Raw genomic sequence first — 25,403 nt, 5'->3', positions numbered from 1 at the left:
GCAGACATTTTCGCGGGAGGTCCAAACACGATTTACAGCAACATGCTAGGTGGCGGCGGCGACGCGCTGCGAGGATAACGGCAGAGTAGTGCGCACCGCCGTGCGTTCGCTCACCAAGCGATCGATTTCCGAGACGCAGCGGATATGATATGCGCCGTGACCGAGAAGACTGCATTTCGCGCTGAGCACAAATATCGCATTAGGAAGTACAGTAATCGTCAGACATTTGTAACGGCATTTAAAGGTGGTTCGAAAAAAATATGGGCATTCCAGGAATACGAAAGCTTGAACGTAGATGTTCAATATTCAATTTGGTATTCGAAGCCACGTCTTTTTATTCGAATATTCAATTCTGTTCGTACATTTGGTATTTAAAATGCACCCACCCAAGAGCAGTAGAATGTGCTGTACTTATGAAGGGCAGTAGAATGTGCTGTACTTATCATGCGTGTACGCTTCTTAGGCTCTGCAGCCGCTGACAAGCGGAAGACGTCGGTGAAGATGCTTGTCACGCTTTATCCAAGGGTAAGCCAGATAATTTTTACTTGGATTAACAGCTTGACTATTTGACTCGGTTAAGCAAGTTTCACATCTGCACCACACTTCGTCACTGTAATTTACAGGGCCATGCAGACAAATACAAGGTGGTGTTATTCGAAAGATTTCGTGTTTTACGGGCCCAGCTCTTGTTCGGCAGCAAACGATGCTTTATTCACTTAGCAATTATTGAATTTAACGTAACATTTTGATTATCCCGCCAAGTCGTGTTTTGTGTCGTCTGCCATGACTTAACAAGGACTGGCCTTTAAACCGTTCCGCTGCAGTCATTAGTCATTCTAGATGGCGCCACCATACTGCAGAGACCCGCTGTCGGCATTTACTTTGTTTCTGACCGTATTTCCATCTGGCTTGTTTTTGTTACGGTTGGTAGTAATTGTTTCGTGAAAAATTGGGTATGCTTTACAAACAGGATCACGTAAGACAATGTCACTTACGCCAATTGGCCAGCTTCGTGTGAGACAACCTTAAAGCGCCAGACTGCTGTGCAGCTATGACATGTCCATAATACGCGCAGTTCCAACAACAGTGCGCACTAGTATTTCTATGTTTACGGGTACTTTCGGAAATTATATTGTTTACCCCACCTTTTTAATTGCTATAAAATGAATATGTCATTCATTTAAGCGAAAATGGCTCGTTGTGCAAGCTTCTAAGCCCTGCCCAAGTTTTAAAGCATTGGTAACGGGCCTGTGTTGTACGTTCGGTTTGAAATGTTCACTGCCTGAAGTCAGCTTTCCTAAGTGGTCATGCGAATGTTTTATGTACACTATAGGCCCTAGGCTGATGCACATGCATGCTATACGAGGAAATACAGATAAGATGCGAATATATCAATGCACGCTGCTATGTATGAAACCTAAGCTGAATGCTAGTGTTGTATTTGCCTTTCTGCGGTGGCATATCCCCCCTACTTGAAGTTCCAATGTTTGTAAGCTAACGGTTATATTGGCTTAGAAGGTAAATTAGACTGGATGTTCGCACCATCATCTGATTAAAAGGCAGTGTTTTGAAGTCAAAGTTACGACCACGTCAAAAGAATCCCTTGCTCTTCTAATAGTCTCTAAAATGGCGTCTAATATTCTCCTGCGTCTGCTTTTGCCGGCCTCAGCCATTCACACAGCTCTGGCTAGCCGCGCAACTTAGTCCGTGTTGCGGAGTGCTTGCAGTTTAACGAATTGACAAATTTGGAGGGGCCATTTGAACGCTAGACACAAAATTCAAATGTTAGATGGAAAGGAAATGCTTTAGGCCTACATCTTCCTTGTGTGCACAAGAAGGTACGACAGAGTTCTTATAATGCAGCATGTCAGTCGTTGTTCTTTCCCCGATAGTGTCATTTGTTGGTTACATAATGTTGTGTTTGAAGTAATCACCGCGTTCCCTTATTACGGTACGAGAAGTAGATTGGCCATCCAGGCAAAGCTACGCTCCCTTCTTCTTGGCGAACAGATTCCCAAGACGGCCACCGTCCTACTCGAATTCTTCATCAAGCGCGAAAGCAAGGTGTCCCTGATGCGCCAACCGCTCCCCCACTTCTGCCAAGAGGAGGTCGTGCTCCACGCGCAAGAGTGCCTTCTCAAGCTCAACAAGCAAGTCATCACCTACCAGGACGTCCGTGACATGGTGGAGAACTTGGTTGGGCTCCATAACATGGTAATGCACCTCGGCCGGAGAACGGTAGCTAAAACAACAAATGTTGCGTTCACACGAATGTAGACACCCACTACCTCGGTTTTGATAACTCCGTCAGAAGAAAAAAAAATGCAGAAACCGAAACAAAAAAGTTTCAGGTGACATCACCGCAAAAATCTCACTAGTAAGACGTACGAGTGTTACTGGGTCGAGCAGGGGGGTAGGGGGGGCTTGAGAACGGAGCTGCTGCTCTCGATGTCCATTCTTTCTCAGCGCTAAAGGCTAGCTGAGAGAGAGAGAGACTGGCAGCAGCGGTTTCATACGCGGCGGCACACGAAGACTGCAGCTCCTCGGCGCTAGCGCCGATAAGGGGATGACGAACCCCATGTAAGGGGGGTGCGTAAGTGGGGCACGTACTGAAGTAACTTATACTCTCCCCCTCCTCCCCCGCCTTCTCCTCCTCCATGTTAATATCACTGACAGCGAGCTTACCGCACGCGTTTTCCTTTCCGCGCTCCTGTTTTCGCTGCACCCGATTCCATCTATTTGCGGGCACTACTGTCTTGCTTTTCAGGTTTCAGGTTTTATTGAAAAATATTTGCATACAGGAGAAGAACAATGGCAATTATTATTACAGAAGGAGGTCCCAGAGTTTACACTGTCGAGGGGACCTCCTGTGCTGAGTACAAAACAAAAGCACACACAGGCAGGTAGAGCGTTACCGAGATCAGTGAAGCGATATTTGGCAAAGAACAAACAAACATCAATAGAACATAATTAAACAGATATATTCAAAGAACGGGTTAGATGTAATAAATTAAGGTAATGGTCACTGATTACTGGTAAACTGTTGACCACAAGTGATTTTTTAAGCAGTTATGAAATAAGCGTTCAGAGTTGATGAATTTGATGTCTGTGGGCAATGAATTCCAAAGAATTATTCCTGAAAAGAGGACTGTTTGTTTCCCATAATTAGTGCGCACTTTTGGTAGTAGCATATTGTTTTGTTCCGCGAATCTGGTAATATTGGGGTTTAGTAATTGTGGGGCAGAAATATTATTAACGGCAGTACCTTTATTTCGAATTCGATGAATTAGAAGGCCGAGCTTTAACTGTAGTGAGTATGTGAGCGGAAGAATGTTCAGATTCCGGTAGATTGGGAGGGCAGATGTCTGGACAGGATTGAATGTAATCAGGCGTACTGCTTGGTTTTGCAAGTGTTCAAGGTGAGACATGTGAGTTTCGTACGTGTTTCCCCAGGAAGATAGGCAGTATGTGAGGTGGCTGTGTATGAAAGCGTAATACAGTGACAGAATAACATGCTGCTGGAAATAATGGCGAGATTTGATTAATACACGTATACCAAAACCAATTTTTTTAGCAAGGGACATGGCATGTTTGTTAAATTTTAGATTAGAGTCAAGCACAACGCCTAGAAATGTGGCCGTATTTGATGAATAAATCACGTGGTTATCTAGAATGATGCTCGGAACTAAAAAGGAACTAAAAAGGTTTGCTTATGATGGGTATGAAAAACCATGAAGCATGTTTTGTGGCGTTTATGTGCTGCAGCGATCGTAGTTGACGGCGTGTTTGCGCGCTCTCGGCTCTAACGCCCAGCTGACTTGGAACAGACTTGATTAGGCCGCGTTCAACCATGGCAAATTTTCAAAGCGAAGCTATATAAGGCCAAGCGCTAGTAAATCCGAAGGTCCTGTGTACGGAGAAAACGCCATGTGCATCCGAGAAAATAAAAACAGGTTGGAGGGGAGTTAGAACTACGGAGAAGAAAGCGACGAAGAGTAACTTTCACAGCAGAACATGCGCGCAGCGAATCTCTACACGCGTAGCCCAATTGAATCGGTAACGGCGGGAAAGGCCGGCGGTGGTACGGAAGCAGCAGGGTCAGCGTGAGAAGGGCTAACACCGGCCGCACGTCACAGTCTACGCGTCCTACGTAACTTGCGAGGAGCCGGAAGCTTAGAATCAGCGACGCCGCGAGCACGAACGGGAACGAGCTCGTGAACACCTTGACGATGCTGCTGCCAGGGAGCTACAACAGGCTTTAAAGGGACCCTGCAACACTTTTCTCATCTTTTTTTTTTATTTTATATGCTTTCAGAACGTAGTAAACAAACACATCCAGCACTTAGATTAGGAGGTCGCAATGTACCTTCTCCAAAAAACTGCTCTATGCGCATCAGATACCAAAGAAATTGCTCAAAATATGCTTCTCTTTCCCGGACTTGGCATTCCTCGACAGCTGGAATTGGGCCATTAGACCGGGTAGCGGCTATTGGCCGGCCTTTCCTCAGTTGCAGTAACGAAAGCATTCGATGACCACTTTAAAAAGAAAGCCACAAAAGCAAAGCGTAAACGGAAGGCGTATCTGCTGCGGTGTGCAAATCACGCAGTGTGGTTGCGTGATACCGATAACTATTGCTTTCACAGTGCTTCCAGACGCGAAGGAACGAGTGAATGCCTGTATCGTATGTGTTACAGAGTCCCTTTAATCGAAACTGTTGTGACAACAGGCTGATTACACTTAAAGGGTACATGAAGAGAAAATACAACTTTGTTTAAATTTAAAAAGTTAGGCTTCAGTACTTCACTCAGCTCCATTCCGGCCACTAAAAACGTTTTTTTAATCGATAAAAACGCAAGAAATACTTACGAACTTTCAAATTTCGCGCCACAGTGACGTGTTATCGGCGTGAGTGACGTCATATGGGCCAGCACTAAAAACATAATTTTCAGTGGGTTGGGTGCACGTTAGCATTCGAGTGATTCGATCAAACGGAACTAGCGGCCCCACTACAATCGTCCAGTCATGTGTCCTGGCGATTGATTATTTCAGCCGCCGTCAATCGCCCAAACAAGATTCTGTGACGTCATAGAAAAGTTGCTGGAAACTGGCTAGCGAGTCGCCACAGCTCCACACGTTTTCTTTAATATCTCCGTTATTTTTTGGAAGTTTGCGATGAAATCGGTATCATTTTTATCAGAACAAAGCAGCCTTTCTAATAAACCAAACTTGTATTTTGTCTCCATGGCTCCTTTAACATACCGTACAGCTTCCCCCGCACAGAATCAAATCCGCGGCATCGGTGTCTTTGGCGCCTACATGGCGGATACCATGAACTTGTCAGCCGGACATCCTAACAATAAATCGAGCATCAGAAAACGAATGACTTCATTGCAAAGTAGTTGCACTTTAATGTGAGACGGAACTGTTTGTTCTCGCAGTGCATCAAGAAGAACACCGAGGCGGCGATGGAGCTGGGCACAACCGTGCGAAAGCTAATCATCATCGTCGGCGAGGTTGCTACGTCGCTGGAAAAAATGGCCGAAGTTCCCGTCAGTGACTGGATGGCCATTGGCGACGCCATTGTCTACAAGCTCGAGCAGGTAAGCAAAAACCAAATAAGCAAACGTCTGGCAACGACAATATTGAACTGATTTTAATAATGAAAAAAAAAATGTCCGAATATTTACACTAAAAAATTCAAAAATAAACATTTGCCGCTGCAGACAGAGTTCAGGTACCACTACTGCAGTGGCTTCTTTTTTAGCATTTATTCTGCAAAAACCCTCAGGAACAGCCTTCGGAGATGATTCGCCACAACGTGCGTAAAGACCGATCTTTCCTATCAAAGAAAACTACCCGTAAAACGCGAGGGTTATCATTCCAGTTGTCTCAAAGAGGTGATCGGCGCATCAACCTTCGAGATGCAAAGATAGCCTGTCGTGTTGCCTTGTTTAATGTCCCTCCTCGCAGGCAAAAAAGCTTTCGGACAGATTGTATAGCTTCCCCCGTTACTATATATAGTTTGACTCGCTTGTACGCATCCATCATAGCATTAAATTCTGGAAAAGAACAACAACAGCTGTTTCTTGGCAAAGGATAGATCGACTCAACCAAATAAGTGACTCCAGGACTTAAACCTGCTCTTGCCCTTTTTGCAGTTGAATCTGCCCAAACCGATCCCGTTCGCCTCCTACATTCCTCGGATGCGCGACTTCCGGAGCATCAAAATGCTGGGAGCCGGCGGATTTGGGTACGTTGCTGCGTAAATGGATGCGAGTAGCCAAACTGAGGAGTGTTCTTCCGTATCTCTTGTGCATGTGCAAAGGGAAGGAAATATTGCTTTAGGTGTTTTAAATCAGCAGATTCTGGAGTTCAATCTTAGTCACAGGGTTTAAAACAACTTTTATTGTTCCTTGCTATTCCTGGCGAACTCCTCCATGAACACGTGTGGAGGTCGGTAACTATTATTAGCCTTGCGGGGCAAACAAATCCTATCCACCATTGGTCCAGCCCATGCGTGGGCAATTGTGAATGCGTAACTCGGACCAATACCCCTCGAGAAATTACTGGCACGGGATTGGCATTGCCATTTTTCTCCAACTGCCTGCAGTTAATAAGTGTACCCATGCTATGCAGGCAAGTAATCAAGATTAGGGTTCTGCCAGAAACTGAATGTTTTCTATTTGGCGCTTTCAATTTCGCCAAAATAAAGCCACGGTGAATGATCTGTCTGTATCCTGTACATAAACAGGACGCAGTTTCCTGTAGTTACGAAGGCGTAGTTGTATGTTACTAATTGTCCCAGTGTCGCAACTACTTAGAGAGGCCATGCATGACAAAATAAAGGTTTCTTCAGCTTCAAAGACTCGCATTCGGTAACTCTTCAGCTCCATCCCAGCCCGTAAAGTTGTTTTTAAACCAAAAAAGAATGCAAGAAATATTGAAACAACCTTCATCTTTAGCACTACAGTGACGTAACGTGGGCATGAGTGGCGTAATACGGCGTAGTTAACACAGTTATCAGTGCGTTAACTCTATGTTAGCATTCAAGTAATACGATCGAACGGAATATGAGCCCCACAATCGTCAAGTCACGTTTCTTGACGGTGGCTTCGGTCAGCGATCACCAATCGGACAAACAATAGTCTGTGACGTCATAGAGAAATCAGAAGAATGTTACTGGAGACTTGGATCGCTTGAGCTGTTTTTGTTACTATATCCATTGTTTATCTGAGGTTTGCAATAAACTTTGTGATTTTTTGTCGAGCGAAAGCAATATTTCTAGGGAACCAAACTGTTATTTAGTCTTCATGGCGCCTCTTCGGAGGCTCTTGTGGGATCAGCAGAGCCTGCGTAATGCGTAAGAACTTTTTAAAATCATATGTTTGTGAAATGAGTTCTCGCAGTCAAACGAGCACAAAAATTCGAAAGTGGGTCGAATATTGCTAAAGGCCACCTTATGCCTACATAAATCAAAAGTTCATAGATTCATGAAATTCAATACGTATTGTTTGTTTCAAATATGCGCGCTGGCGTTCCTTCCTCTGTGCTGTAATTTCGAACGTTGCTGCGACGAGTGCGTTTCTTTTGACGTGCGCTGACATTTGGTTAAGCTCTAGAATAAATTCTCTTTGAAGTTTTTAGACAATGTGTGTGGGCCTGGGCAGGCGGCAGGTAATCCTCGTTTCCTGTGAACTTTCCGCTGTTAGCGCATATAGTGGTTTGTCACCAGGCTGCATAGCGAACACTTTCGGGCAGCACCTCTCTTTAAATTTCGGTGTCTCCCGTCAATGGTCCAAAGCGCGTGCTGAATGGCGCATCACTCGTAATCGATGCTGCGCAGCGCGTCTTAATGAATTGCGCGTTTGGCCTAACATCGTGCTTTCAGGTCAAACCTCGTCAGTCGCTACCCATTAGAACTACTCTCGCGTCAATGAAAGCGAAGAAACCGAGGCTTATAAGGTGTAGCAGTAAAAAGATATTATTTAATAGAGTTTCGCCTTCGAAGCACGCGAGGAAACCTAAGTTCCAGAGACATTGTGGTTGTCGGCTTCACTTTCTACTCTTGGTTTCGAATTCGCGGCATCTGTAGCTCTGTTAGCGTTTCCCGCTGTTCATGTTCAACACGTATACAGGGCCGTGTACCTGGCGAACTTCCGTCCTGCGAACTTCGTGACGACGGTGAAGCTGGTGAACACGGATCGCTTCAGCCGACACAAACAGGCAGCCATGGACAAGGTGGTGGCTTCCGTCATCAGGAACCCTTTCATCGTGAAGTATTACTGCTGCTTCTCCGTCAAGGTGAGGCGCGCAATGCATGCCGGGACTGCTTTCACGCTGACATGTTCGTTCGTAACTGGGAAGCAACTGGAAGTGGGTGTACAGAACATGTTCTGCAGTGGTGAACAACACCGTTAACGTGCGGCAAGAAATTTTCCGATTTATGACGGTATGTTCCTGGTTCACTATTGAGACCAAGTAGGGACCCCAGATCCGCCCCCATGAGGCAGAGATCATTAGAAGGATAACAACGGGGTGAAATGCATTCGGCGGGAATTTTGAGATAATGTATGACAGCCTACCATTGTCCCTCAAGAGGAAAGTGTATAAGAGCTGTATCTTACCTGTACTCACCTACGAGGCGGAAACTTGGGGACTCATTAAAAGGGTTCAAGTTGTATTGAGGACGACTTAGCGATCAAAGAAACGGAATATGATAGGATTAACGTCAAGGGAGACGAAGAGAGTGGAGTGGGTCAGGGAACAAACGTGTGTTGAAGACCTATTACAGAAATCAAGAAGAAATGGGCAAGGCATGTAATGCGAAGGCAAGATAACCTTTGTCTATAAAGGTAACAGAGTGGATTCCTAGAGAAAGCAAATGTGGCAAGGAGTGGCAGAAAGTTACGTGGGCAGGTTGGATCAAGAAGTTTGTGGGGATAAATTGGTTGCAGTTGGCACAGTACCGGGGTAATTGGTTAGATAGACAGATAGAAGCAACTTTATGTAGTCGCCTGCAGAGCGACACCACCATTAAATGGCGCCGCGACGCGGGCCCTTACGTCTTCTCAGCGGGTGGTCTTTACTCGACTTCGGCGCGTGCTACTCCCGCGTTCGGTCGCTCTTGGGGGCAACGTCCCGGCGGTTTCGCTCGGCCTTTGTCTTTCAAGAGCCGCCAAGACCTGGACGGCCCAGGTTTGGATTTCTTGGTCATAGCACTTCGCCGCAGCCGCGAGGCGCGGCGGAATCGTTGTACTTGTCGACGCTTCGTTGGGGAACTTGGTGCAGTCCCATAGGATGTGCGTTAGGGTGGCCCTCTCCCGCGGTCACACGCGGCACACATCACTCGCATACACTTGCGGGTACACATATTTTATCAATACTGGGGTGTAAGGACCCAGTCTGCAGTTGTCTGAACAGCCCCGCCTCCGCTCGGCTCAGCCCCGGGTGCGGGGGTGGGAGAGTCCTTCGAGCCAAGCGGTGGAACTGTGTAAGTTCGTTGAACGTCGTCACACGGTCCTTGGCGCTACACCACAGTGGACGGTCGGTTGCAGCGACGCGGTTGGTTAGCGCTCGCGCCACTGCGTGTGCCGTCTCGTTTTGGTTGTCGTGCTTGTCCGAAGCATCGTTGCCCGCGTGCGCCAGGAACCACTTTATTTTAACACACCTGTTCTCTCGTGGGAGGTCGGCCGAGCACAGAATGCGCACAGCCTCACCGCACACTTTGCCCTTGGCATAATTCCGCACTGCACTCCTGGAATCGCACAACACTGTCTGGCACCCGGGGTCGGCAATGGCCAGGGCAATGGCCACCTCCTCCGCCTGGCACGCCTCTCGGACCCGAACGCTCGCCGCCGCCCTCGTCGCGCCGGACGACGCCTCGATGACGGTAGTCACGAATGCCTCACTGTCTCCCTGGTATTCGGCCGCGTCCACGAACCTTGCGTGCTCGTTCTTGGCGTACAAGTCGATGAGGGCCTTGGCCCTCGCCGCTCTTCTCTCCTTGTAAAACTCCGGATTCATGTTCCTCGGGATGAGGTCTACCCGAATCCGGCGCCGGGTCTCATCCGGGACAGGAGCGTCGCTGCTCGCCTTCTTCGCCGCAGGCGTGAAGGCCAAGTCTTGCAGTATGCGCCTACCGGTCTCGGTCGCAGAGAGCCGCTCCAGCTGGGCGGATCGTTGCGCTTCAGCAATTTCCTCGAGGGTATTGTGTACCCCCAGGCTCAGGAGCTTGTCGGTGCTTGTGCACTCGAACAGCCCGAGCACCGCCTTGTACGCTCGGCGTATCAGGGCGTTGATCTTATTCTTTTCGCACTGCATCCAATTGTGGAAGGCTGCAACGTAGGCGACGTGGCTGATTACGAAGGAATGCACAAGCCGAATCAAGCTCTCCTCCTTCATCCCGGCCTTGCGGTTGGCGACCCGTCTGATGAGACGCACTGCGTTGGTGATCTTGGCTGTAAGGTGGGAAACGGTCTCGCCGTTGCCGTGGCGCTTGTCTATAATCATGCCGAGAACCCGTATCTTGTCGACCTCCGGGATCACCTGGCCGCTCCTCGTCACGATCTTTATCGCCTCGTAATCCCTGGGCTAGCTCTTGTTTTGCCTTACGTATTTCGGTCGTAACACCAGCAGCTCCGATTTCCTCGGCGAGCAGATCAAGCCGGCTCCGTTTAGCTAGTCTTCGATAGTGTCGACGGCCTCTTTCAGCGTGCTCTCGATGTGACCATCGATGTCTCCCGTAACCCACAGAGTGATGTCATCGGCGTAGATGGTGTGCCGGACCCCCTCAACTCGAGAGAGCCGCTCGGCAACCCCGATCATAACGAGGTTGAATAACAACAGCGAGATGACCGAGCCCTGGGGGGTCCCGACACTGCCGAGCCTCTTCTCTTGGAGTCGCAGATGACCGGCGAGGATCTCTGTGGTCCGGCCTGTGAGAAAGTTCTTGATATAGTTATAGGTTCTTGTGCCCATGTTCAGTCTGGACACCTGGGCTAGGATCGCAGAGTGCTTCACTTTGTCGAAGGCGCTTTGCAGGTCCAGCCCCAGGATGGCTTTGCTGTCTGTCGTTAGGTCGCCGTCAATGAACTCATTCTTCAACAGAATCATCACGTCTTGGGTGCCGAGGCAACGCCGAAACCCGGTGATCATGGCGGGGTACAGTCCTGACTCCTCCAGGTAGTCCTGGCACCTACACATGAGGACGTACTCCAACACCTTGCCCACGCAGGACGTGAGCGAGATGGGCCGGAGGTTGTCCGTGTTCGGTGGCTTGCCCGGTTTGGGGATGAGGATGGTTTTGGCAGTCTTCCACTGCTGGGAAAGTGACCCCGCCCTCCAGCACTTGTTGTAGTAACCGGTGAGGTTCTCGATGGCCGCATCGCTGAGGTTCTTGAGCGCTCTGTTCGAGATGTGATCCGGGCCGGCCGCCGACTTGCTGTTCAGGTCATGCAGGGCCACTCGCACCTCCTCGACGCTGATGTCGTGGTCGAGCTTATCGTTGGCTTGACCCGCGTACTCAGGATGCCTTTCCGTGGGTGTGACCGGGAGGTACTTGCTGTCGATGCGTCTGATTACTTCTGTTTTCCCGTGTTCCTTGACTGCTCTGTGAATGATCTTTGCGTGGCGGTCGCGTTGATGGGATTTTGTTTTAGTCTCGTCGAGCAGTTGCCGCATCAAGTTCCAGGTCCTGCCGCAATGCATCTGCCCGTCCGCAGCGCTACAGATTTCGTTCCACTGTTGCGTGCATAGCACGCGACAGTGGGCTTCGATGGCGCGATGCAGTTCCGCTATCTTCTTCCTCAGTCGCATTTTCAGCCGTTGTTTCTTCCACCTGTTTAGGATGGATTGTTTCGCTTCTAGTAAGTGCGCCAGGCGGCTGTCTATCTTGTCGACCTGCGCGTCCGTTTCTATGATCCTGGTCGCTTCCTTGATCTTTCCCGCGATGAGGGCCGACCATTCTTCTATGTTCTCGATGTCCTCCTCCTCCGTCGGTAACAGGCTACGGAAGGCACCCCAATCAGTAAATTTGTGCTTTCTGGTGTCCTCCGACGTGTTGACCTCCTCCGGTATGATGACCTCCACGATGTAGTGGTCACTCCCGAGCTCGGACCCCGTGTTGCGCCAGGTGATCTTGCCCTTCTCGTCGTTCTTAAAGGGGCACTGACACAAAAATTTTGCATCTTGTTTTTTTTGTTGCGATAAGTAGCTAGTGACCTACTTATAACCTGTATAAACCTCATTTGCTTCAGCGTGCAACGGTTGTTTAATTAGAGGCATTTTCAATGCGGCCAGTCGCAGTTTCGGTTTCAGCGAGTGCCGCGAAACGATGGATTTTGTGGATTTTGTGTGAAAAATGAACAAAGCTGACCACGTGACCGTCGGAGGGATATCACAGAGCAGAGCCGCCGTAGCACTGTCGAATCCGCATCGACGGCAGTTTCTGCGAATGCCCCCACGTACTGGTCTCGTGAGGCGCTTAATTAAAAAATTCCCCCGCATTTCCCCGAGGGGGAGAATGTGAAAGTGCGAATGCACGGTTGTCGGCCCGCTTGCGGCGCTTGCGCTCGGCCCCCGCAGCCCACCGCCTCGCCGCCTTCTCTTCCATCTCTTCCATCGGGTTTGTAGTATCACGTGTACACCACGCAGTTATCAAGCCGCTATAACGCCGCTGAGTCGCCAACGCACGCCGCTGACGACGTAGTTTGAATGCGTTAAAGATATAAGGCGCGTCACTAACACTGATTTCAGCGTCGCGTCCGTGGCTTGGTCGGTAGAGCGTCGCGCTGCGGCCGCAAAGTCCTCGGATCGAAACCTGGCGCCGGATGCTGTTTCTTTTTTAAATATAGAGGAGCACTGCGGACGCCGCCGCCGCCGCCGGCGGTGGATGGTTTGGGGTCGCTTATAAAGTGCATTCGCACTTTATAAGCGACCGTGGATGTGACACAGCCGCTGCGAGTGCAAATGCTACCGCGGCTAAAGAACGACGCGCGACGCTCGAGACGGTGGGTGGCAAGACGCGCGCTGGGAGCAGCCGGCCGGTCTGCCTACAGGTCCGCCTACAGATGTGTTCGGCTTAGCACTGCGGCGGATATTCGAGTGCCGCTCTCGTAAGCGGTGCAGATGACAATTTTTAATGCAACCCGCCATCGCATCATTAACTCCTTTCTCATGCAAGCCACCATGATCGGGACTTGGGGGGCAATTTCGTGCAGCGGTAACAAGCTATCACTCGAGCTACCTGCGCCGGCCTGGGCCACTTCGCGGCCGTGGCCGCCGCCTGCACAGCGACCGTGCGGCTAGCTCAGTGGGCTTTTCGTGCCTCCGGCGCGTTTTCGCATCCAATGGTAATAAACAGTAATAGAAACAGAGTGCCTGGAATCGCTGTAGAACTTTGGTCGCGGCCAGCTGCCCGATGAGCTGACGAAATCACGGCGCCTCCGCCGCCAACGATCGGGTCGTTCGTTCTCGAGAGCAGAAGCTCCGCCCTCCGGCCCTCCGATTGGAGCGGCGAGCCGGATGAGCCGGCGAAAAACGCCGGCAGTGCGGAAGTGGCAAACACAAACTCGTGACGTGTTTGGATGTTGTTTATTTACATGATATCCTCGGGATGTCGATTGCGCGTGGTCCTCTCCTGGCCGCTCGGTTGCGTTTCGCACACTTCAAAATTGATTTTAAATATGTTCTAGGCTGTATTCACCGCTGATATTTTGCAGATGATGTATATGTGTTCCCACCAATCTATCTCCGAAGTTATCTCGCCTTCAACATTTTGTGTCAGTGCCCCTTTAACGAATGTGAGGCCCGGCGTCGTGTTCCTGGCCACGGAGTTTCCGATCCTCGTAGGATCCGTCGGGTCCGTGATGAGGGTGAAGCCTAGATCTATTGTGTCTTGAAACAGATCTCGCCCCTTGGCCAATTGCTTGCTGTATCCCCATGCCGGGTGCGCCGCGTTGAAGTCCCCGCAGGCGACGAGCCTGTGGGTCCCCGCCGTGGTGCTGGCTCTGTGCAGGAGGGTCTTGAACTTTTGTTTCCGGTGTGAAGGGCTACTGTAGACATTAAGCAGAAAGGTGCTGCTCTTGTGTTTCTTGCCCGAAACGACCTCGATGAGAGTGTATTCTATTTTACTCTTGTGCAACTCGTGTTAGATGAAGGTGACTCCCTTGCGAACCAACGTACATACTCCTTTACCGCCTGTGACCTCCGGAGACTTGGTGTAAGCCCTGTAACCGGGGAGCGATACCACGTCGGTGCGAGTCTCTTGTAACATGATTATATCTGGCTTGCGTGCTACTTGTGTTATGTGTTGCTGCAAGACTGCCCTCTTGCTAGCGAAACCGTTACAGTTTCAGTGCCAGGTCACCAGACCCTTCACTGCTGCTGCTGTTGCTGGAGCGGCCATGATTGTTGCTGATTGTACTGCTGAGTTGTGATTTGCTGTATGGCGTTCGCTAGATGCTGACATGTCTGCTCGATGTCGGCGAACTTGTGGAAAATCATCTTAGTGAAGGTTGTCTTAATATATTCCTCGAGCCCGTCAAGGTGTTTCTCGATTCGGTCGACCTTGTCTTCCAGGTTGTCCATCCTATCGTTAAGTTTGCGCTCCTTCAGGTTCTCGATCGCTCGTCTCTTGGGTGCCGGTTCCTTCGATGCGGGTACAGCCCGGCTGGTGCTGGGTGTGGGTTCACATGGCACCGCTTGAGGCGTTCCATTATTGGTGGAACGGGGCGTCAGAAGCTTTTTGATTTCCGCGATCTCTTTTGCCATCTTGCTGATAGTCGCCTCTTGCCTAATGACTGCCGTCTCGAGCTCGTTGTTCTTGCGCCGGAGTTCCTCGTTGGCTTCCTTCAACACCCTCATCGCCTCGTCTTCCTTCGCCTTGCTGCTGTTGCCGCCGACGTTTTTGGTGGTTGCGGTGGCATTGGAGGTGGTGGTGGTGGTACCCCCGTGTGCTTTCATAGCATCCTTTCTTGCTGCATCGGCCCAACTAACGCGGTCACGTGATTGTGATCGCTTACGGCTAACGCTACGCCGTCTGCTCTCGCTGCCCCTGCGCTTCGAGGCGGAACGCGGAGATCTATGGGAGAGATCTTTGACCTGCAGTGGGCGTAGACAGGCTGATGATGATGATGACGGTATGTATTCACTGTATTGTAACCATAGTCGATGTCAATGAGCTGATTAGGGCTCTTTAGGAGCCACTAAAACGCCTCATCATCGCGTCGTTCCCCATTCTCTAAACATTGACGATCCTTCGTGGCTGTATATGAGCGCGGCCTGAGGGGTGGGACTTTGTAAATGGAAGTCTTTGCGCTCTTAAACGGTATAGTTGTATTCCGAGGAATATTCATTAAAATAAACGCGAGCGAGTCGCTAGAGCAATAAAGCCGTCAAAACATCGAACCAGGAAAAAAAACGAAGAACGACGAGACAGATGCCTCGTCGTTCTTCGTTTTTTCTGCAACCGATAGTGCGCTTTGTCAGACGCTGCTGCTAAACGAGCTGCCAGAGCGAAGGCCCCGAACCGCCGACGCCAGAACCCGGGTTGGGTCTAAACAATGAGCGAGGCAACCGGTGCATGTGCTTCGTCAGCCACTGAAAATACAAGTTTTCTGTAACCATACAAATATGCCCGCCTGAAATTCTTTGCCTCAACATATTTGACACAGTCAATAGAGCTACAAAGTTGAGCCTAAATATCGCATTAGGGAGTATCGTGATCGGCATCCAAATTGTTTTGGTGGCGGCTTAGGTCGGTAACTGCCAATCGCGCGAACAAAATTGTGGGACGTTATAAAAACCCGGCATGAATATCGCTGGTGGTGGCCAAACCCCACTGCTACCTTGCTTATTTTCTAGGTCAGTTGTTGAAAGCTTGCGTTCTATCTGACATAACTGTTATTGCGACAAAGGTGTCTTTAATAAATCAAACCAGCATTTCGCCCTTGTGGTTTAATTAGGGCCCAACGAATTCGAAACAATACATTTTTTTTAGAAATTTGCATATTTAGAACAACGACAACCTTCTCGAACAGTCATGCGGGTAAGCGTAACAGATCGTGGAATTTGGACAGAAGGCAAGGGTACCGGTAGCGCAAGCATCACAGTGTCTTGTCGGGCACACCAGCGACGACAGGTTTGCTGGCGACCAGTAAAGAATTCTTTAAGGCAGCTTTGTGTTTCATAGCGTGCGCGATAGAGTGGGTCAGAGCAAGCGGTAGCGATGTGTCGCAGGAGGCCTACGTTACCATCATGGAGTACATCGCCGGTCTGGACTTGATGCGCGTTGTGACCAAGGAGGAATTCCTGGAGATCGAGCCGGTTCGCATAATAATGGCACAGCTGATCCTTGCACTGGAGCATATGCACCTGCGCGGGTTCCTACACCGGGACATCAAGGTGTCGAAGTAAGTAAAAAATCAAAGCTGTTGAACTGAACTCGAAAGCTGTCGAATTGCAGAGCAGTGTTCACAAGAAATGGCAGTAGGGCCCTCTCTTGACTTGTTTCAGTGTCAGCGCGGCGCTGATACTGAAATCAGTCAAGAGAGGGTTCCAGAGCCCCTACAAGACCTCTAAAGAGACACTGGATTGAGTTTATATTAATTTGGGGTAATTATGGGCTTATTCATGATTTTTTCTTGATTTTATACCATTATGTACTCATCTGCGGCCTATAAAAGGCAGCGTCCATGGCAACGGCGCAGCGAAGAGACAGCCCCCAACACTTGCATATGAGTAGCGTTTGCTTCGGTGGGGCAGTGGTTTAAACAGCGGCTTCATAACTCTAGAAACCCAGGTTCGATCCTGAAAAGGGGAAGCGATTTCTTTTCGAATCCTCTGTTTGGGTGCATAACGCCGTGACAATGGTAGCTAGAAACCGTGACCCCGGATGAGCTGCGACGACAAGCCGGGGCACTACAGTGCTCCGAACTTAAAATAAAGTTTACTACTACAACCACGTTCCCTCATCTGGTCCGACCGCATGTGCCATTCCAACGCCGCCTGTATTAACATTGCCTGACGCGTCGCGTGCTTTTCAATGGGAAGGGTAGGGACGCTTAGTTCAGGCACTGATCCGCTATGTGGCGCGTGCCGGCGGACATTTCGCCTTACGTCACTGCTCGCGAGTCGCGAACGCTGCACCCACTTCTACGACGGGTGTCTGTCAGCTTGCGTGTTGGGCTTCAAGGGCCGTTTCGCTTACATCTTAGCCGTGACGGGGCGCTAGTTTTGTGGCGCACTGGGGATCTCGTTCAACGTGTCGCTCGCTTCATACTTGCTGCATGTTTCCAAAGATAAAGACGGAGGCGGACTGAAATAGTGGGGATCCTCGATTTACCAGTCCTGGACGGTCCGGGGGAGTCCGAGGACTGTCTTCAGACCGGAAATCCCATAAGAATACATGGAAAAATCGAGCGCCGGATCGCGTCTCGAGCAGTCCGCGGACGATCCGGGACTGATAATCGAGGAGGCCCAGTGTAAGAACATACTGGTTGTCGGGTAGACATATAGCTAACAAAAAAACGATATTTTCGCATGGGGCAGCCATTATTTTACTGATATTTTTCTTTCTGGAGTATTTAGAGAAGAAAAAATTGCGTGCACGTTTTTTGTTCAGGCGCTCACTTCTACGATTACTTTCCAATAATATCACGTGCTTGTAAACTTCAGAAAATTATAGGAAACAAAAGGATAAGCAGCTGCGATCCCGCCACGCTGTCCGGGCGCTTCTACAGTATAGTCCTTAATTTTAGAAGTGCGTACCGATGCGGAGTGCGAACAGGGGGGTCAAAACAATACCTAAATGCGGAGGGGATAGGGGGGGGGGGGATGCCCCACTCAGAAAATTTCAGGGCCTGTGATCCGAGTAGATAAGCGCGCAAAGCCGGCATCAGCCTGCGGCAGCGCAAGGGATTTTGCTTCGTGACAAAGGAAGTTTTATCAGTGACAGACCAAGACAGACAGGCATGGTGAAAAACAAGAAGGCGTAGGAGCGCCGCCTCAGAAACGCTAAACAAACTTTCCACTATTTTGCATAGTTTCCGAGAAGCGGCGCTGGCTGGCGGACACGAAGCACGCTGGAAGGCTACGCAGCGGGGAAGGGTAGGAGAGAGCAACAGGAGAGTGGCTGTTTGGCCATTTTTCGCTCACGCGTTAGGCACTGTTTATACAGGCGGCGTTGGCCATTCCTAATCAGCATTCACAGTAATGTAAGTTGTGCCCACTTCAGGCCCACTTTGCCGCCCAATCGACAAGCGTAGCAATGACCGCGGGCATCCTCCTTCCTTCCCCAACATACACTCCCTAGAACTTGTAGACGACGCTGTTCAGCGAACAACTCGCCGGCGGAGTGAGGCTGAAGGAGAGAGCAGAAAGTGAGAAACTTGCGGTTGAAATTCTCTTCTCAGAAGCCACTATCAGGCATAAATATTCCTAAGAGATCTACGCACTTCCTACGGGTGTCAATACGGAAGACTCAATTTCCAGTTGGATACCTCAGACGCCTTGCGTCGAATCGCATTGTCAAAGGACTTTGCAACCTTGCCGCTGAGGATGATTTGCTTTGCGATCCGCCTTTGCACTTTCGAGTGGTCTCGATGTCTCTCCTACGCGTTGCGCCGCTGCTCGCCTACGTCGCCGAGTAACGGAAAAGTTGGCGAGGATGACGAATTTCGCTGCTGGGCTTTCCCCTCCGTTCACGTGTTCACCACCTACATCTTGGAGGCGTCGTATACCATTTGGCATGGTATTGCCAAAGGACCCATTCTCTTATCCCTAATCCTCACCCTCCGTATGAGAGGTGGGTGGGAGCTGCTAATCCGAAAAGAGGTCTCGGACCAGTGACGACCGGTGGAACGGGTCCGTACTGCCAGCCGGCACCAAGGCATCTTGGACTAATGATGCCTCTTACGGGGTCGAGGCCCTAACTACAGCTTCCTGCTTGCAAGTCTACAATCTCTCTCTCTCTCTCTCTCTCTCTCTCTCGCTATTGCCGAGTATTAGGGCGCGCTGTGAAACACCTCGTGATGGGGCAGTTTCATATTAGGAATGCCGATGCCGACGCCGGCTTTCTCGCTCAAACTCGCCCGTCCGAACGCTTAGGGATATAAATTCTTTGAACACGAGGACATCACTGCCATTTCTGATGAATCACTCTAAGCTTTCTTACCGATGCTTGAGATAAGACCGGGAGATAAGTTTACATCCGTCCACCTTGCACGCAGTGCACGAACACGACAGCAGATGTGACGACAGTAAGACACCACGCCTGCCAAGGAGCGGTTTTTCAGTCACGAAAGTTGGATTTTTCGCTGAATGGGCCGGCAATTTAAGGCTTTCGCCTCACTCGCAAAATAGAAATGTTGCTCTCTCCCTCGCTCTTTCTTATGACTGAGCTACCCAACGTTACTGAAGCTGACCTGCTGCCCTTAAGGCGATATGGTTTTTTCGAAGTGTCTCCATTCGCATCGTCCTATAAAAAAGGAAATTACAAAATCTTAACAGCTTGCCTTTGTTATCCTAGCTGTCCGGACATTCCAACGCTTCGCCATTTCAGACATTGCATCCGCAAGCGTGGCGGTACCTGTGTAATCTTTTGGGGCAAGCGAATTATATACAGGAAGTACCCTGAAGGTCGCTTCCAAACTTTGTTTAAAACTCCGCATTTTGGAACTGGTTACCTGCGGAAGGAAAACGGTATGAGTGACTGACAGTGGCTAATAGCTTGAGAGGAGTGACCCTTTGATCTGTAAGTTAGTTTCGCACAGTGAAATCAATAAATATTGCCACGTGAAATGTAACACCGGCGCCGAGAGGCTTAGTGCGCCAACGCCTTGCACGGGCACAAGGCCGGTCAAGTTTGAACGGCAAAGAAGGAGCGTTTCGCGCGTTCCCTGCTATAATCGTCGGCAGAACTGGCGCTTCCTCCTAGAACCGGGGGTCTAGCTGTTCCGAAATGTCTTCCGCTGTCCAACCAACCCAGTCGCCTACGTAGACCACGGAATCGGAACAGCCGAGTATTTGTAACACGGGACTGTATCAGAGTCTGCTGTAGGCATGAAATATATACGTTAACACTTTAGTTCCGTTATTCGTGAGAAGTGTGCCCTGAGTTTGTGTTTATAAAAAGCGAAGGGAAACAAAACGCAGTGCCCCGTGCATTGAAGGCATTTTAATAAGCAATAAAGATATACTGAGAGGACAATGTGCATTGCAGTATGCTGATTTTGCCTGGCGGTCGAGTGAAGGTCATCGATTTCGACACAGTCAAGGTCTGCCAGGGTCACTGTGAGTAGGGCTCATTGTTTCATAGATTTCTTGCATGAGAAATATGAACTACACGTTGAAGGTACTTTCTGATAATGAGGCGTTGAACACCACAAATCTCATTGGAGTTAGCTTACCACGGCATTAGCGGTATTCCGGCAGCAACAGAGAAACTCGTGTGATATTTCTTAAAGCACTTTTGACTGGCTTGTCAGCCATAAATATTTTACGCAAATGCACTGAGTGTCGTTTTGATTGTACGTAAAAGAAAACAATACGTAAAAAAAACAAAAACTTGTAAATATTGACGGTTCCCAAAGGCGCCCTATTTGTGTTTATAAACAATAGAGGAGTTTTATTAGTACTAACAGTCAGTTCAGAAAACTCTCAATTTAAAGTGACAAAGTGTCATCACTGTGCGTTGGACTTTCTACTGATCAAATTTTCCAGTTCGAAGAGAACAGTTGAGAGCTTCTGACGCATAGACTTGATTTGTTGCAACGCGATCCTATTTTTACGCGTCAATTTATGGGGACTCACCTGTTTAGATTCCTATGAGACTCACTACTTTCATGACCCACGGACTTCAAAGCCGTCGTGCGCCAATACGAAAACTTTTACAAATAAATATTGATGTTCTCAACGCCGTAGCTTGCTTATTTTAGAGATGTCACCTCTGTACTGAATAAAAAATTTAACTCATGCTGATGATGATGACTGCTATTGGTTTCCCCTTTGTAGCGGGGTGATGACATGTCATCTTACCAAAAAGGACTAATATACCTATGTTTTATACTCTTCGTTTAATACTAGCGCTGCTTAGGGCAGGCACAAAAAGCTTATTAGGCGCAAAATACTTTTTTTTTCCTGTTACAGGTGGTAACTGTCCTAGGCAATATTCCCCTCTCTGCTTTTCGTCCACCAGCATTGTAATCTTCTTTTCGTCCCCTCGACAGCCTTGAAGTTAACTTCCTCTGTGATACCCTTAAATCCTAGGGCATCTGGAAGCCCAATATTTCCCTCGTGTAGATTTGGATGGATACCCTCGCATTCTAACACTATGTGCCGCATGGTTATAGTGAACTATTCTAGTTCACTGTAGTATGGTTGCTGGAAAGCTGGGGCCATGTGGTGAAAACTGGATAAACCCAAAGGTGTTTCTTGTTTGTTTGTTTTTTTATCTCATTAAAGAAGTGATCTATTTCCAAAAGAAACGAACTAGTTACGAAGATTTTTATGGATTCGTAAAACCTTCCGTATAGATACACGATGCTTTTTACGCCCGCGGGTCATGAATTGTTAGCCCCATAAGAATGCGATCAGGTGTGTCCCATTTACAAAGCGCGCAGATGCCTAGCCGACTCGCTTGCCCCGGTGGGTAGGCCTAACCAGAGTTCATTTTATTTCGTGCAGTCGCCAAGCGCTTCCTGAGAGGCTACTTTCGGAGAACGCCCTTTGAATTCCACGATATGGAGTCAGCGGGCACCATACCTTACATGTCTCCTGAAGTACTCAAGAGGAGACCTTACGGTATGCGTTCCTGACACACGAACGAAAGCGCTAATATTTCTCAACCGAAGAGAAAAGAAAGTGGCTGCGCCCTTTCCCGTACTCTGGCTTCAGCCACTTCTTGACAAAAGCCACTGTACCACCGTACGCAGTGCGGAGCTCCGATACTCTGTTCTAAACTATCATGTAACGCAGTTCTTGTACATCGGTTATTTAAAAAGGTCTCTCAGAGGCAGAACCACACCATGCAAAACTTTAGACAAGCTGCCAAGTTACAGTTGTCGGATAGCGCGATAGTTCCGACCCAGCCTAATTAACGCAAATACATGTCGACGTCGTTTTCAAGTTGTTTATGATCGTAACTCCGTAACCATTAACATCCCCGTCTTATACGGGGTGTTTCAGTGAAGACTTCCTCTGTGCATGCAGATATATCCCAGCATGTTTCAACAGTAACCGTTCAGTATCACATACTTTAAATCCGTTTAAGCTGTGCGCTCACGAGAAAGCTCCGAACGGACACTGTTTCTCAATCGGCATCAACATGCCGCCATTGCTACTCCTGTCCCAAAACTTCCGACGTGTGGTCTCCAGTGACGTGGTTCCTCTGTGTGTTTCACGTCACAGTTTTGAGACTGACGTCATGCTGCCCGGCGGGTAGAGATGGTGGAGACCACAGATGGTCTGAGCGCGCGCGTCCAGACCAGCAATGGCGCGGCAATAACGGTGACGCCACAAGCGCCAACCTGTTATGGCGGCGGCTCCCGGTGTTCGTTTTGTCGAAACCGAAACTAACACAAATAAACAAGGCTGTAAATAATTATTTATGCTGTGACCGACCATCTAATGCGCCATGCTATAATTAATGGGCCGGTAGGCACCCATAAGAGCGAAACAAAATGCAACACAGAAATTTCGCGACAGTGCTCCTCGAAGTAAGTATTAAAAATAGGCTCATGGAGGTAAAATTCATTCTTGCTTGAAGATTGCCAGAGTCGTGGCGGAAGCAATAAAACGAGTTCGAATTACTATTTAGGGGAACATTTTACTGGTATTTGTTTTTTAGCCTTGTAATTGTTCTAATTAGGCGTGTGATTGCAATGTGGAAATTTTAGAGGATCATCAACCAGATAGATATCCAGCGCAAGATTTGCGAAAATGTAATTTCGCGCAGACCTGTGGGCTGAGTACTTCAGTCCTCTAGACGCGCATCTGGAGCTCGGAGACTGCAAAGTGCGGCAACGCCATGCCCACGTGTTTACGTCACTCAGAGCACGCCGCCCTACTTTCCGTTCTAGACAAGATAAAACACGGCCGGGCTAGAGCGGAGGTGTTCGCCCGATCTAGCCCGACCGTGATAACGCGCGGCCTGCGGCTGATATGTGCAGCTCTGCACGCCCTTTCACGAAAGGAGGCGAAATCGTTCCCTTTCAAGATAATTAGCCCCTAAGCTTACCTCTACTTGATTACCGACTGTGCAGTACACGTCTTAATCGAGCCCACATGGTTCGCCGAGCAGCAACGACTACACTATTGCCGGCGGGCCAACATTTCACTGGTCGATTCCATAAGCCAAGAAGCCAAGAGTGCTTACAGCTAACCCGCAAACTCAATAGGCCAAGTGCCGAAAGTTAAAAGGGCAATCCAGCCTTTTCTACCGACTTTCCGCAACAGGCATTGAAGGGACATGCGTCATGTATTTTGCTTCATGTCTTAAGATACGAGCGTTACGAACACATCATAACGTAAGGTCTGATTAATAGTCAACTTTTACTCCTTTCGTACCGCACCATACAACATCCTTCGCCAGTTAACGATTACCTTACAACGACAATCTTGAAACCATGTTAGGCATTTTAAAACCCCTAGTGCATGGGCCCAGGGCGTAGCCAGAAAATTCGCTCGGGGGGTGGGGGAGGGGGAGGGGGGTATAAGATTCTACCTCGACCTCCTCCATATGATTTTTCAAGGAATTAAAAAGTTGTATAATAACTACATGGCTAAAAACTGGAAACATAACTATAAAATTATTAACTGAAACTTATAACTATCAACTGAAATACATAACTATAATAATAGTTAATATAATAATAATATACCAATATAATAATAGCAATAATAAAGAAAAGAAAATGTTTCATAACAAAATTTATTCGCATGTACAGAAAATTGTGGCAGAATTGCTATCGGTGATTGCAAATAACTGTTTTGTCTACACATGAAGAAATATCACCGAAAAGAAATACAGACATACAGAAAAAATATAGACATATGTGCTTAATAAACATGGAAGCAATAATATGGAAGTAAGAACTAATTCATTTCAAGGCCCGTTCACACTTGCGACTGGAACGATAGAAGCGACATTATTTCTGTCGCTTTAAGCCCGTTCTGCATGGTGCGCTTTTCGTCTGTGAATTTGGTGGAACGAGCATTCGTCCTTGCGAAGTTCGTAATGCCTGGAAATGGGGTCTACATTACCTGCAAACGGCATTATTTTCGTATTTCAGAGGCACATTATTTACAGACCGAATTAAGTTTGCCACAAGTAAACATTGTTTTAGTTAAAAAAATAGTTTTTATTGTACTTTCTGGGCAAGTTGTTTCAGACTGTTTGCAGTGAACATGAGTTTATTTGCGGTTTCATATAACAATCGGCAATTATTCTTCAATACGTACACATAGCAGAGAAGACAAACACAGCAAGCAACCCTGGGTTCGCTTGTGCGTGTAGTGAACTAGAATACGTGGGTGGTGGAAAGCATAGTTTCATACTAATATATGCTAGAGAGAAATCTGGCGCGACTGTCTAGGGGAGCCGGGATTCAGTGAGCGTTCCCTCATGTACCGGCAGGCACGTTCCACGTGTCCTTGGCATGGCTCATGAACAGGCTGAAAAGTTGGCTCTGGCTGCAAAAAAGCAACAATATTACTGTTAAGGTTCATCAAATTGGTTTGGTTATTATAAAATTGAACCCCCCAAAAGATTAATTTTTCAGTGATTATTTAGAAGCTTCATGCGCGATGAACACGTAAAAAATGTTACCGTTTTTTGTTGATTTTGGCTTGGAGACAAAACAGAAGCCGAATGGCTAGTTATAACTAGCCAAATAGGCAAGGAAAGTCGCTGGCGGCAATGGCGCCGCCCATGGCGGCCCGGGACTGCACCGACAGATTTCCCTCTAGAATATATTAGTATAAAACTCTATTGGGAAAATAGCGGCGCCTGCTCCCCACAGCGCCCGTGAAGGTGAACATGTTAACCACCGCGCGTAGCGCTGATGTGCCCAGCCCCAGGAGATCCCGAGGCGGCGCGCGTTATGCGAGGTGCCGCTATGGTGCTGTTCAGTGATTCAAGCTCGGTTTCAATGTTGTGTAAACCGCTGCATATGATATTTTTTATGTGTAATTGCAAGAGCAGCCTAGCCGGCACTACACTAATCTATACGCTTCGAGCTTCGCGATCGCTGCGCCGCCTGTCACCGCTTCTCCGCGGCGCTTACGGGAGCAGCGCTGCATGGCTCATTAGGGCGCATGCAGGGTTTTGGTTCTCTTTTACTTCGTTTTGCCCTTCCGCCCCTTAAACAACTCGTTATGGTGATGTCTGTATGCAAATGATATGTTT

The 25,403-nt window shown here is 48.6% G+C and overlaps 1 protein-coding gene across 1 annotated transcript in view; it reads left to right on the top strand.

Moving 5' to 3' along the window:
• Positions 1 to 451: 451 nt before the first annotated feature.
• Positions 452 to 25,403, top strand: part of LOC144148166 (microtubule-associated serine/threonine-protein kinase 3-like) — a 42,387-nt gene continuing 17,435 nt past the window's right edge. The window contains exons 1-8 of the mRNA XM_077679747.1: positions 452 to 525; positions 2,011 to 2,214; positions 5,440 to 5,601; positions 6,160 to 6,251; positions 8,137 to 8,302; positions 16,238 to 16,410; positions 20,220 to 20,290; positions 21,683 to 21,799. Coding sequence (XP_077535873.1) covers positions 502 to 525; positions 2,011 to 2,214; positions 5,440 to 5,601; positions 6,160 to 6,251; positions 8,137 to 8,302; positions 16,238 to 16,410; positions 20,220 to 20,290; positions 21,683 to 21,799 — 1,009 coding nt within the window. The 5' untranslated portion in view covers positions 452 to 501. The remainder of the gene's footprint in view (positions 526 to 2,010; positions 2,215 to 5,439; positions 5,602 to 6,159; positions 6,252 to 8,136; positions 8,303 to 16,237; positions 16,411 to 20,219; positions 20,291 to 21,682; positions 21,800 to 25,403) is intronic.

The sequence above is a fragment of the Haemaphysalis longicornis genome, unplaced genomic scaffold, assembly GCF_048455015.1.
Source record: "Haemaphysalis longicornis isolate Haplotype H1 unplaced genomic scaffold, Haemaphysalis longicornis Haplotype H1 scaffold_8, whole genome shotgun sequence".
NCBI lineage: Eukaryota > Metazoa > Arthropoda > Arachnida > Ixodida > Ixodidae > Haemaphysalis > Haemaphysalis longicornis.
The sequence above is the reverse complement of the archived record's forward strand: the minus strand, read 5'-3'. Positions and strand labels throughout refer to the sequence as shown.